This window comes from Danio rerio, chromosome 24, assembly GCF_049306965.1.
Source record: "Danio rerio strain Tuebingen ecotype United States chromosome 24, GRCz12tu, whole genome shotgun sequence".
Taxonomy (NCBI): Eukaryota; Metazoa; Chordata; class Actinopteri; order Cypriniformes; family Danionidae; genus Danio; species Danio rerio.
Genome location: NC_133199.1, coordinates 12,463,997 through 12,477,500, shown reverse-complemented (window position 1 = coordinate 12,477,500; position 13,504 = coordinate 12,463,997). Strand labels below are relative to the sequence as shown.

The window sequence follows — 13,504 nt, the reverse complement described above, 5'->3', positions numbered from 1 at the left end:
AATGACAGAGACAAAATTAAGGAACAATTTAAGTAAAGGTGCAAAAAAAAATAAGCTTTCTATTCAATTGAATTTAACAGTAAGAGCTTAAGGCTTTGCTTGGTCACTTGCGTTTTTTGTGTGTGCAAAAACAAATCCACATTTCCAGGTAATCAGCAGTTCTATAAGATAATCCTGAACTTATGTGTATCTGTCTGAGAGGTTTTTATGGATGGCTGTCTTCATGTTGGGCATGATGAGTGACAGGGTGGCCGTCTTTTCATTACACAGGACAGTCGTGGCTCTTTTCAGCAGATTAGGCAGGTTTACTATTTCTTTGGCGTCGCTGATGTCTGCGCTATCAAGTATATCATGTTGATGTGCATTTTTGTGTACCTCTGTACTCAAAAGGGTTAATGCTCGTCGTAATCATAACTCTAAAATGCGATATGATTGTTTAAATAATGTGTACGTTTTCGGTTTCATTTCCACTGCTAAGTGCTGTTCATACTTCCCACGCGACTCCTGAAAGATCACTCTGTTCCACAAACTGAATGTTGTTTACTACTTTATTAGTCACAACCTGCAGGTTCTGTTCACAGAAGCAGACGCGCGCGTATAGCAAGCCGTTTTAGCATTTAAACCTTTGTTCTGACTATCCATAAATATATTTAATTCATGTTTAATTAAATTCATTTAAAGATTTCTCTAATTATATTTTGACTAGTCGAATTATAATTATGACTAGTCAAAATATAATTAGAGATATCTCTAAATATATTTATGGATAGTCAGATCAAAGGTTTAAATGCTAAAACGGCTTGCCATACGCACGCGTCTATCATAGTCTGCCCTCTGTAGTAACAGCTCACGTCATGTGTGATTTTGTGGCCGCCAATACATTATTATATGAAGACAGAATGATATTTTAGGGTGAATTGTACCTTATAAATAAAGTATGTGACTCTTTTAACACCATTAGGAGGTATCCATGTCGCTGTGCAAAGTATGTAAATCACTGTGAAGACTTTAAAACTTAGGATGTTTGACCCAGTATGCGTGTAAAAAAGCGGACGAGTCTAAAGCAATGGCTGTACAACCGAAATGTTGCCAGACGCCTGATTTTGAGAGGATGGGCCATCCTCTATTTCAACTCCACTCATATTGGTCTGCTAACATTACTGCTGCTGCAATCTGAACTCACGTGCGACAGCAGGTGGAACGTAGCTCACGTGCAAACAGCTCAACTAATAAGAGAAAACGGCTGTCATATCGTAATCAAATCGTCATAACGCCACGATGCAAATCGAGACTATTTTGCATCGCAATAAAACGTACAACGATAAATCGTTACACCCCTAATATATATATATATACACACATATATATATATATATATATATATATATATATATATATATATATATATATATATATATATATAAAATTCAGGGATAAAAGCCTGAATTGGACGCTTTGGATAAAAGCGTCTGCTAAATGACTAAATGTAAATGTAAAAGTATGTGTATAGTAGGGCTGCACGATATTGGAAAAAATTGACATTGCGATATTTTTTTCCTCTGCGATATATATTGCGATATTTTATATATATATATATATATATATATATATATATATATATATATATATATATATATATATATATATATATATATATACTTAAAACTAGGGCTGTGACGGTCACCATAACCGCGTCACCCCGGTGGTCATTGCCACCTCGGTTGTCCATTGCCACCGGCCGTAGTACGTGACGTCACGCACTTTAAAACACAAATTACTGTTATGTTGCCAAGTATTACATATCTGTTAGAATATAACATTAGGCGCGATTCAGCAAGTTCAAGTTCAACCATGAATCTTGTTAGAAAACGAACTCTTACATCTGGGAACATTTTGGATTCGTGCCGAACTAGAAAGGTGAACCAATCAATTTGGATTAAGCTTTTTGTATGGGGGTTTTAAGTAAAGTGAGTTTTAATATTCACTGCTGAGTGCTGAGAGTCCAAACACTGAGGAGCAAATCCATCGATACGCAGATCCACGGGTCCCGAACCATGCAAGCTAGTGGCGATTGACGGCGAGGGAAAAAAGCCATGTAGGCTTAATCAACTCCTGTCTTCTAAACGCAGAAGCCCAGCTCAGCCAGGCATGGCAGAGGCATTTGCAAAAATGGCCAGATACAAAAGAGAAAGTGATAAATGGAAGACATTGACGAGAAATTGAGCATAGGCTATTTGGTAACTAGTTAAGAACGCGCCGCTCCGCAGCGTAGAGAAACCTGCGTTGCGAGAAATGCGGGCGGCGGAACAGAAGCAGAAGCCCTCTATCGCATGGTTGTGAAAAAGTAGCCTGTCTGTGCATTTTTCGCTACAAGCACACCGTCTGACAGTGTATTGCTGGAAACATTATAACCCCATTCTTCACTTAAACCGGAGAAAGTCAACATGTTAGTTTTTCTGGCAAATAATTAAAAATATGACTACAAAAGGTGGAGATAAACTACGCTGTTTTTTTAAACATCTGACTTATATTGTTACTAGGTTAATATTTTCTTTTTACGTATAATTATTAATATTTATATTATTATTACACTGATTAATAAAGTGCCATTTAGAATTTTTGTTAAGTTCTTAAAAATGTAACGTTAAATTGTTATTATTATACAGTTTCAAGCAGTTAAAGTAATGTAATATTTAACTACAATATTTATAAACAGTTTTGTGTTGTTTTATTAACGAAAGTTCAAAAATAAACATGTACGTTTATACGGATGTTTTATTTATTAATATTAAATTCGGTTATTCCTTAATTTTTACATAAAAGGTAAATTAACTTAAGTAGGCTACATTATTTGTTGATGTACGAGATCGAGGAACATGTTTGCCAGTAAATAATGTTCGCACCACTTAAAAAACAAAACAATGAATAACTTGCGAAAAGGATCCAATAAAAAATGCAAGCGCTTAATCATTCTTCACAATCGGATTCGTACGTGCAATAAGCCGAGGCTATATTGCGCCGACAAGAACAAGCCCTAAAACTAAGTCTAGAGAGAGAATTAATCCTAGTTAATATTAATGATTATAAACACGAACTGCGTTGTATGATAAACGCATCACAATGATGTGATCTTTGCTGAAGAACTGATATGTTATCGCCGTCTCCCCAGCCAGGTTTTCACGTGCTTTTTTCCCCTTCTTCTGGATACAAACAATAAAGTATCAGCGCCAGACCAGTGGTTTAAATTATATTTTACTCTCCTGATTTCTTTTCTTTTCATTAAAAAATAAATAAATGTTTAAAGTTTTGTATTGCATAGCCTATATATTTTTAAAGATTATCATTCAGCCTACCTGCAGCGCATGAGGTTGTGTGCTGGGCAAATCCCCTTTACTCTCGCTACCCATTTCATTTATGACACTGTAAACTTGACTTGGCAGGCTGATCATCTTTAAACTCAAAAGGTGTTTTTAACTTGAGACTGCATGCTTCTGCATAATGTGATGTTTCTTATTACAACTGTTAGCGGTGTCAAAATGAAAGCAAACATTAAAAAGGGTTTTGTTTTATCAATTGTATAGTTTAGTTTTAATAATAGCTAATGTATTTAATAAATTATAATATCGATTATTGTGTAGACTACAATGTTCAACAAAACAATTTTATTAGGTTACTCTAATAGACCAAATCCCTAACTGAAAAACGAATGTGAAAATGACAGGCAGTTGCGTCTTTGCTAAAATTAATTTAACGACAAATTTCTTTTGCTATTTTCCCCTTTAGAGATCAAAAGAGCTGTATTTAAATAATTATTTCACTAAAACATATTGAATGCCCAGTTCTTTCCCGTGTGAGTTTAGTGCGCCTCCGCCGCGTCTGCGTTTTTAAGGTTACAGGTGCACCCTGACCTGACGCGGGGACCAGATCTCTGTATTGCTTTAATTTCTTAATTTTCATAACTGCATTGCATTCTCATATGGTAAAATATCAAAATTTATGTTCTGAAAGTAGTAGGAATGACGGGAGTGTTAGTAAATAACAGAAAGAACTTTCACTTTTGAGTGAACTTCTGTCACGTGTTATTTTAGTATGATAAAATAAACAAAAATAGTAATGCAGAAAAGTATTTTTCGCTCTGCCAAGCCTTCTTTGTTGCTGTATAGAGAAGCAGCCTGCTCAGTCTCCTTACCCCGGCCCCACCCCGCCCACCGACTCCTGAACGTCTCACTCACTAACTCACTCACTCACGCGGGCATGCAGTGCGGTCTCATGAGGAAACGCAGCTTTTTGATATAATGTTTTTCTTGTTCCCAAATACAAATAATTTATCAAGTATTGTTTGAAATAAGTATTCGTAAAAACACGCTATTCCTGCTTTTCCGAATACCGTATTCCGGTTCGGCTCCACCCATAATATATATATAATTTTTTTTTTTTTTTTTTTTTGCATCGCACCCTCCTGCGATGTGACTATCGCGGATGCGCACATTGCGATTTCGATGCTGAAACGATATATCGTGCAGCCCTAGTGTATATATAAATAAATAATGTGTGTGTGTGTGTTTGTGTATGTATATATATGTATATATATATATATATATATATATATATATATATATATATATATATATATATATGTACACACAACAGTTCTGTCTGGTTCTCAAATCTGATTGGCTGATAGCCATGCGATATTCTGCCATATCAGAACTCCTACAGCCAACAAAAAGCAGAAACTACAGATCTAAAGTTTAAAAGATGCTCGCTCAACTGTTTAACTGTCAGCTTATGATTTGAATGCGGAAGAAAGTAGTTCCTCATACACCATAGATATATACACTAGATATCGCATAGGGACCCTGAGCATGCGTCAATAGCGCCGCCACATTGGTACAGTGCTCCCAGGACAAATGTCATTCAACCGCACTAGTCAAGACAGTGTTATTACGAGAAGATGCGGGACTTTAGCGCTGTCTACGGGTGTAGTAACGAGCAAACAAAGAAAACAAAGCATAAAGGCAGAACATTTCATAGGTAATATTATGTTTTTTCTGTTTTTGTATGTTCTGAACTTTTGTGCTAATCGGGTAGCGTTATTGATGATAACAGTCACTTACTGAATTCACCATAAGGCAAAACAGCTCCAACTCGCACTAAACACTCGGCTTGAATAAAATCAGCAAACAATGCAAAAGAAATATGACAACGAGATGCTGCGCAGCCAGAAACTTGTATTATTGTCGCCTAACGTTAGTGAAAGAGTTGTTCGGGGGATTCATTCACAAATTAATCGCTCTCTCCGTCAGTATGAGAAGTGAAAGCAGAGGAGGTGTGTTTCAGGACACAGATTAGATTAAATTTAACAGGGAGGGTGAATAGTACATTTCTGTACACACAAATACAAGCTTTTTGTCAGGAATGCCCGTGTGGTCACTGATCCATCAATGTAGAAAAGTGATGTAAAATTATAATTTTCATAATTAGAAAAATAATTACATATTAACATCCAGGAAAACTCCCGATCATAGATATATGTGTTTATGTGTATATCTCTGGCTTTGCATGGCCACAGTCCTCCACTGTACCTTGGTCCCGCATTAATTTCAAAGGAGCGCTACCCTGTAGCAAGATGGCGGCGCTATTGACGCATTTCGTCCAATAGACAACAATAGGCCAGGCGACATCTAGTGTATATATCTATGCTCATACACAAGGGTTTTTAAGACTCTCCGTGTTTGATTTTGTTTTATATACACAATTATGCGTGTGTGTGTGTGTGTGTGTGTGTATGTGTATATATAAATATGTGTTTGTAGAAATATGTGTTTATATAAATATGCTAATTCAGTGCGTGGAGTGAACTCATGACGTCGTGATTTGTGTAAAACCAGCCATAAAGTTGTGCATGCGCTATGAAATGGGTCTGCTGTTGCATTCCAGGTTACACTTCAACTGCACTTCGTTGCCTTGTAGTACTTGTACACGTGTAATGACAGTAAAGTTTAACCTAACCTAATATAATACAATACAATTTAAAGTTAAATGAACATTTTGGAGATTTTTTTTTAACTTAAGACTTGTTTTAAACATCCATTTCCACAAGATGACAACAAACTGTATTCTCGCGCTCATACAATGTGCACGACTGTATTAGCATGCCATTTCACCGATATTTGACCTTCTTCAAACCAGTCAGTGACTAACGTTACAGCTCCTACATTAGATTCATAAAGAACGATTGTCAGAATTCGGTGTTAAGAAGCAATTGCACGAATAGGGCTAGAAAAAAAATTTGAACAGCATAGCATTTGACTTCCCTTGTAACATTTGTACTGTAAATACAATGTGTTAAAGTTATAATGCTAAATTAAAGTCATATTCAGATTCGAAATGCCTTAATGTTAATCCCTGGCATTATCCTATTTAATCTTAAAGATCGTGTTATGCACGTTAGTTCACGGTGTTTCCTTCTACGAATAGTTTAATTACTACACCACATATGTTTACTGCTCACAAATAAGGCTTTATGTGAGAAAACATAATTTGCTAAGCTACTTACCATTGCAGTAGTGTGACGCGGAGGAGTTTACTCGGGAGAAGAAGATAAAATATAATCTCTAGAATAAAATATAGTTCTTAACCATGTTTCGAGTCATGAAAACAGAAGAATCGATTTTAAAGCCCAGGAGATGAACTGTAAAAAGAAGTCTTGATGTGCTTCTGGTTGGTGCTTGGAAACGGAGCGCTCTTCTTCTTGTTGTTTTATGGAGACAAACCCATCAAAACATTATCGCCACCTACTGTACCGGGTGTAACTTACGTTGGTGATGAGTAAGGCCAGACAGAATCTGTGGACATTTTTAGCTGTTTCTGGGCAGAATTTTTTTTTTTTTTTTTTGCTGATTTATTTTGGGAGTATCATAAATAAAAACTTAATATATGAAATAAAAAATAAAGCTTTTATTAACTTTTGGTAACACTTTACAATACGGGTGCATTAGTTAACATTAGTTAATGCATTAGTTAACATGAACTAACAATGAATAACGCATTTATTAAGCATTAACTAACCTTTGTTAATGTTAACTAAACATTTATTCATGTTAGCTAATGCATTAGTAAACATGATCTAACAGTAATTAAGGACTTTGATCAGCATTACTTAATCTTTGTTAATGTTTATTTACACATTATCTAATGCATCTCCACATGAACAGCTTAATTAGTTCATGTTTACTCACTCATACACTAACGCATTTGTTAATGGATTAGATCACTTGATCTTATAATGAACAACACATTTATAAAGCAATACTGAATCCTTGTTCATGAAAACTTACAATCTTAGTTAACGGCGTTAGTTAACATGAACAACATGTTAGCATAATTGGTAAAGCTTTTAATAAGTGCATAGTTCCTGATCAATGTCAGGGACAAAGGAGGACTCTTTTGGAGTGTATTACATCAGAACCTCAGCTTTAACTGTTATTCATGTTTGCTAACACTTTACTAACATGATTTATCATTAACAAAGCATTTATTAATAGAATTATGATCCTTATTGTAAAGTGTGCACTATTTCAACATTATCTAATGCTTAAGTAACGTTAATTAACACTTTACTGACATGATTTATCATTAACAAAGCATTTATTCATATAATTATGATCCTTATTGTAGTGTACACTTTCAACATTACCTAATGCTTAAGTAACGTTAATTAACACTTTACTAACATAATTTATCATTAACAAAGCATTTATTAATAGAATTATGATCCTTATTTTAAAGTGTACACTATTTCAACATTACCTAATGCTTAAGTAACGTTAATTAACACTTTACTGACATGATTTATCATTAACAAAGCATTTATTCATATAATTATGATCCTTATTGTAAAGTGTACACTATTTCAACATTACCTAATGCTTAACTAGCGTTAATTAACACATTACTAACATGACTTATCATTAACAAAGGATTTTTTAATAGAATTTTGATCCTTATTGTAAAGTGTGCACAATTTCAACATTATCTAATGCTTAAGTAACGTTAATTAACACTTTACTAACATGACTTACCACCAAACCAACAATAACTAATGTTACTAACATCTGTGGGTTCATTAAAACAGACATTATTGATTTTCCTGGACCCAAAAAATACTCAAAACCATGTATCACTCAGACTTTCAAAACCTTTAATACATTACATAGTTATGTCAATTATAAAAACATAAACACATTTTTAGTTTTAAGATAATTAATATCTGCATAACTGGGAAAGTGGTTATTGCCAAGGTTCATGGTACTTCCAGGATGCAAATGTTGTTTAATAAGTGGCATAAGGTGATTGCTGGACCTTTGATGAACAAGCAAAAATGCTTTTTTTGTGTGTGTGTGTGCAACCCCCAGCCTTCCAAAGACACATTTTCTTCTGTGCCACCTGTTCCATGTCCATACTGCAAAATATGCATGCAATATAAACACAAAGAAAAATATACAATATAAATAAGTTAAATCCCAACAAACACACAACGTTGCCTCAACGTAGCGACATTCCTACAACATTGTACCAACCTTGCAAAAAGGTTGAGGATTCTACGTTGTTGCTAAACGTTGTCACAATGATGTCATAAGGTTGCCATTTAAACATCATGAGGGCCGCATACTTTGGTTGCGTGGACGACCACTGTACAACATTTACTGGTCACAGCTGAATCAGTTTAAATTTCAACAAGCTGTCATCTCATTCATCAACGACCGAGGAGAAGTGAGTAATGCTTTATTTCTTCTTGCTAAATAAGATACGTAAATCGTGAATATTCAAACAAACCTACGATTTCGACAACAATCTGTTCCAACATTACACACACACAAAAGCCGTAATGAAGTTATTACGAGCGAGTAACATTTTGGCATTCCGTTAACGGACGACAACAACATTAAAATCATTACGTTATGTTAAATCTCTCAATAAAACATTTCCTGATTATTTACCTACGCCTTGTCTTTAGTCAAATGGACATTAATGTTTTTGAAGTTCAATTTTTTCCATATCCATCTTGATCAGTTAGTATGATACTTCATCACACGAGCCGACCAACTTTTTACAAAACACACAAAATGACTTTTAAATACAAAACATCTCTGTGCAGATTGCGTCCCGTTAAAGGGACAGTTCACTCAAAAATGATATGTACTCACAAATTATTTGCCCTGTAAATATTAAGTGATTCCAAACCTTTAAGTTTCTTTATTCTGTTGAACACTAAAGACTGTAAGCATTTGCTTTCATAGTAGGAAAACACTATGGAATTAAATAGTTACAGTTTTCCAGCTTTATTTAATATTTCTTCTTTATTGTTTAGCAGAAAAAAGCTAAATAAATTTGGAACAAATAAAGGTTGAGGCTAAATGGCAGAATTGTCAGTTTTGGGTGAGCTATCCCTATAAGTTAAAGTATATAAATTAATGTTCATATGCCTAATTAATATAGATATTAAACAATAGAGTTTTATGCAACTTACGCATAATTAAAATCCAGAAATTATCAATAGAAGATTACCTCCATGTGAAAATAGCCTGTTGAACAAAGAAAAGAGTGGGTTTTAAATAAAACATCAAAAGACTAATCAAAATAGAAATTTAGACTAGCAGACCTTTTTATTACTCACTCACTGTTGTTTTCAAATTACTCATGTAACTTGTCTTTCAGAATGTTTTTTAGGTGTTGAATTCACCTCAGATCAGTGTTGCTGTAATTCCTGATCTATGGAAAGAATAATTGAATGAGGTAAGAAGTATACTACTCTATTTACTATTAAATGTAGTTATGCTAACTAAAACAGCATGTCCATATTGTGGAAAATAGATCATGCTTATGAAAAATTACTTTATTATTTTGTACAGCTGTTATTGAAATGACACTAAGTTTAACATTCCATTTACAGCGAGCAACGCCACAACTACAGGACCTCTTCTTTCTCTTCTCATAGTTTAAGTAAGTATTCGGAGACTAACTCTGACTTCTGTTAACTCAAACCTGTTTTCCCTGTATCTCTAAATTTATTTAATTGTATGTAATTTTGGTATATGATATATTATTAAAGCATTAAAATAAAGTAGGCTACATAATTACTCACTGGAGATTTTATATGTAATGAAATTACAATAAATGTCTGAAACTTCAATAACTTGCTAGTCATTTCCTGTGTAGTGCTGTTGTGTCAAGCTCTGATCTGTCCTCTCTTGTTCACTGCCTATTTTGACTTGTGTCTGCTGTGGATCTCTGAAGCTGGATTATCTGTTGAATTTGTTTTTTCCTCTGACTGCTTTCTCCATACCAACAACTATGCCTTGTCTTCAGCTGCGCTCAGACAGAAACTGATGACACGCCCAGCATTAAATTACTGCTAAAAACAAACTGTTTACAAAAATGAGGATCTGCACCTATTTCAGCACAATAATCAGTGCCTTAATCGACCAGAGCCATCTTTCGGGACATTTTATTGCAAGTGTAATTATTTTTTTTATTTGGGCTCAAGTCTCCTTCATTAACACGGAGGAGGCGAGCTTTATGACTTGTACTGCAGCCAGCCCCCAGGGGGCGATCTAACGGCCGAGACCTTCACTCAAACGCAGGCTTGCGGCACACTTGGTAATATGTCTTGCATGTAAGTTATATATTATTCATCTTTTATTTGTGGAGGAAGTTGATTTCATCATGTATGCATCAATCTTTGTTGTGCAAACAACAAATGGTTAATGTATTCACGTTCAACATGCAGAAAGCAACATAAATATGTCTAACTGTATGCAATTAATTAGTATTATTTGTTGTTTTAAAATATTAAAATTCACTGCTTACCTGCTGTTGCACTGAATTCTATTACTTCCGTTTACTTCTTTATTGGGCTGTCGTCGCGGCTTGTGGGCACGAGCGCAGGTGAAAGGGTTCCGGAAGTAAAATTCGCGATCATTAATTTAAAGTTTTACCGCTAATTATTTAATTCCAGAAGACGCATTTGTCAATAACTCTTTAGCGATGTGGTTGTATATAAGTTGCTATTGTGGTTGCGAATTAGGAATTCGTTGGCAAACTTTTGTAGTCCATCAAAAAAACTACACTACCCATAATTCGTCAACAGTCTGGCGGCTAATGGAAGTTGTGCTTGATGATGGCAAAGCGGTTAAATGGAGGAAAGTAATTTGAGCTCTTGCCTTCAAGCGGGAGAAAGACCAAAGAAAAACCAAACGATGAATTTACAGAAATGTCTGGTAAGTAGCTTTAATCAAACTTTTTTACCAAATGGTAACACTTTTTAATATTGCTGAACTTAATATTAGGTCATACTTATAGTTTACTAACATGAACCAACAATACATGTATTAAAGTATTTATTGATTAACAATAATTAATAAAAAACAGTTGATCATTGTTTGTTAATGTTAACCAGCACATCTTTTAGAAATACATTTTAATATTTTACATTGGTAAAATGTAAGATTTTAATAATACATTAGTAAATGGTTGATAAATTATGTTTATTGTTAGTTCATGTTTGTAAATGCATTACCTAACATGAACTATGATTCCTGTAACGTTAACAAATGTACTTTTTTTGTAATCTAATGTTTATTTTAGTTACTCAACCATGGAAGGTGGTTAAGTGCAACAAAGGAGTCCTGGAGATTTTTGACAAAGGAAGCAACATGACAGATGCGTTCCGAAAGTATGGTGTGGACCGAAACACGGTTATGCAGAGTGCAGCTATTGCTGAACTGGCCATTGCAGCTCTTATTCTATGCAGAACGATACAGAAATTCAAAATAAACAGGGAGAGAAATTATTAAGCATTTACTCAAAATTGTCAAGATGATATTATGGCAGATGAGAGCATTGCACACAAAATACAAGCCATGAAAAATGAGGGGAAATTGCTTTTAATAAAAAAAAAAAATGATTGTTGTAAAGAAAAAAAAGGTTTTAAATGTATGTGTATATACACTTTTTATACTTTATTTTTTATCTTTATAATTATTATGTTACTTATTTGTTTCTTTTTTATATTATTGCACAGTATATGTTATGTAATGTACAGTAATAAAGATTTAGAAAGTCTAAGTGATACACGGTTTTGAGTGATTTTGGGATCCAGGAAAATCAAAAATGAACCCACAGATGTTAATAACATTAGTTATTGTTGGTTTGATGGTAAGTCATGTTAGTAAAGTGTTAATTAATGTTAGTTAAGCATTAGGTAATGTTGAAATAGTGTACACTTTACAATAAGGATCATAATTCTATTAACAAATGCTTTGTTAATGATAAGTCATGTTAGTAAAGTGTTAATTAACGTTACTTAAGCATTAGGTAATGTTGAAATAGTGTACACTTTACAATAAGGATCACAATTCTATTAATAAATGCTTTGTTAATGATAAATTATGTTAGTAAAGTGTTAATTAACGTTACTTAAGCATTAGGTAATGTTGAAATAGTGTACACATTACAATAAGGATCATAATTCTGTTAATAAATGCTTTGTTAATGATAAGTCATGTTAGTAAAGTGTTAATTAACGTTACTTAAGCATTAGATAATGTTGAAATAGTGCACACTTTACAATAAGGATCATAATTCTATTAATAAATGCTTTGTTAATGATAAATCATGTTAGTAAAGTGTTAGCAAACATGAATAACAGTTAAAGCTGAGGTTCTGATGTAATACACTCCAAAAGAGTCCTCCTTTGTCCCTGACATTGATCAGGAACTATGCACTTATGAAAAGCTTTACCAATTATGCTAACATGTTGTTCATGTTAACTAACGCGTTAACTAACATTGCAAGTTTTCATGAACAAGGATTCAGTATTGCTTTATAAATGTGTTGTTCATTATAAGATCAAGTGATCTAATCCATTAACAAATGCGTTAGTGTATGAGTGAGTAAACATGAACTAATTAAGCTGTTCATGTGGAGATGCATTAGATAATGTGTAAATAAACATTAACAAAGATTAAGTATTGCTGAACAAAGTCCTTAATTACTGTTAGATCATGTTTACTAATGCATTAGCTAACACATAAATAAATGTTTAGTTAACATTAACAAAGGTTAGGTAATGCTTAATAAATGCGTTATTCATTGTTAGTTCAAGTTAACTAATGCATTAACTAATGTTAACTAATGCACCCTTATTGTAAAGTGTTACCTAACTTTTATTCAATGTTTACAGTGCAAATCCAATTAGATCCACTAAATTGATTTTAAAAAGCATGTCTCTAATATAATATATCTACCAAAAGACATAAAATATTATTTTACACACTGTATTGTAAATAAATCATGGAAATTGTCATATTTGTTAATAACATTATTGAAATTAATTTAAAAACTGAATTATTATAAGTTTACATACATTTACACAAGAAAATAAATAAACTCAATGATGGGCTAAATATCTGTGGATTGCGGAAATCTGTGAATTTCTGCA

At 33.6% G+C, this 13,504-nt stretch overlaps 1 protein-coding gene and 2 long non-coding RNA genes across 8 annotated transcripts in view; 1 reads left to right on the top strand and 2 right to left on the bottom strand.

Annotated features, from left to right (window-relative positions):
* Window positions 1–6,746, bottom strand: part of lztfl1 (leucine zipper transcription factor-like 1) — a 119,891-nt gene extending 113,145 nt beyond the window's left edge. For 5 of the 6 annotated variants that reach the window (XM_068217030.1, XM_068217029.1, XM_073940023.1 and 2 more), the window contains exon 1: window positions 6,560–6,746. In XM_068217030.1, coding sequence (XP_068073131.1) covers window positions 6,560–6,562 — 3 coding nt within the window. In that variant the 5' untranslated portion in view covers window positions 6,563–6,746. 6 annotated transcript variants of the gene reach the window in all.
* Window positions 6,747–8,183: 1,437 nt separating this feature from the next.
* Window positions 8,184–11,082, bottom strand: LOC141380833 (uncharacterized). The gene is made up of 3 exons (XR_012399735.1): window positions 10,873–11,082; window positions 9,680–9,774; window positions 8,184–9,587 (listed from the first exon to the last, which is right to left on the bottom strand). It is a non-coding gene; the product is annotated as an uncharacterized lncRNA (long non-coding RNA).
* LOC141380832 (uncharacterized) lies at window positions 8,597–10,869 on the top strand. The gene is made up of 3 exons (XR_012399733.1): window positions 8,597–9,798; window positions 9,956–10,005; window positions 10,300–10,869. It is a non-coding gene; the product is annotated as an uncharacterized lncRNA (long non-coding RNA).
* Window positions 11,083–13,504: the final 2,422 nt, after the last annotated feature.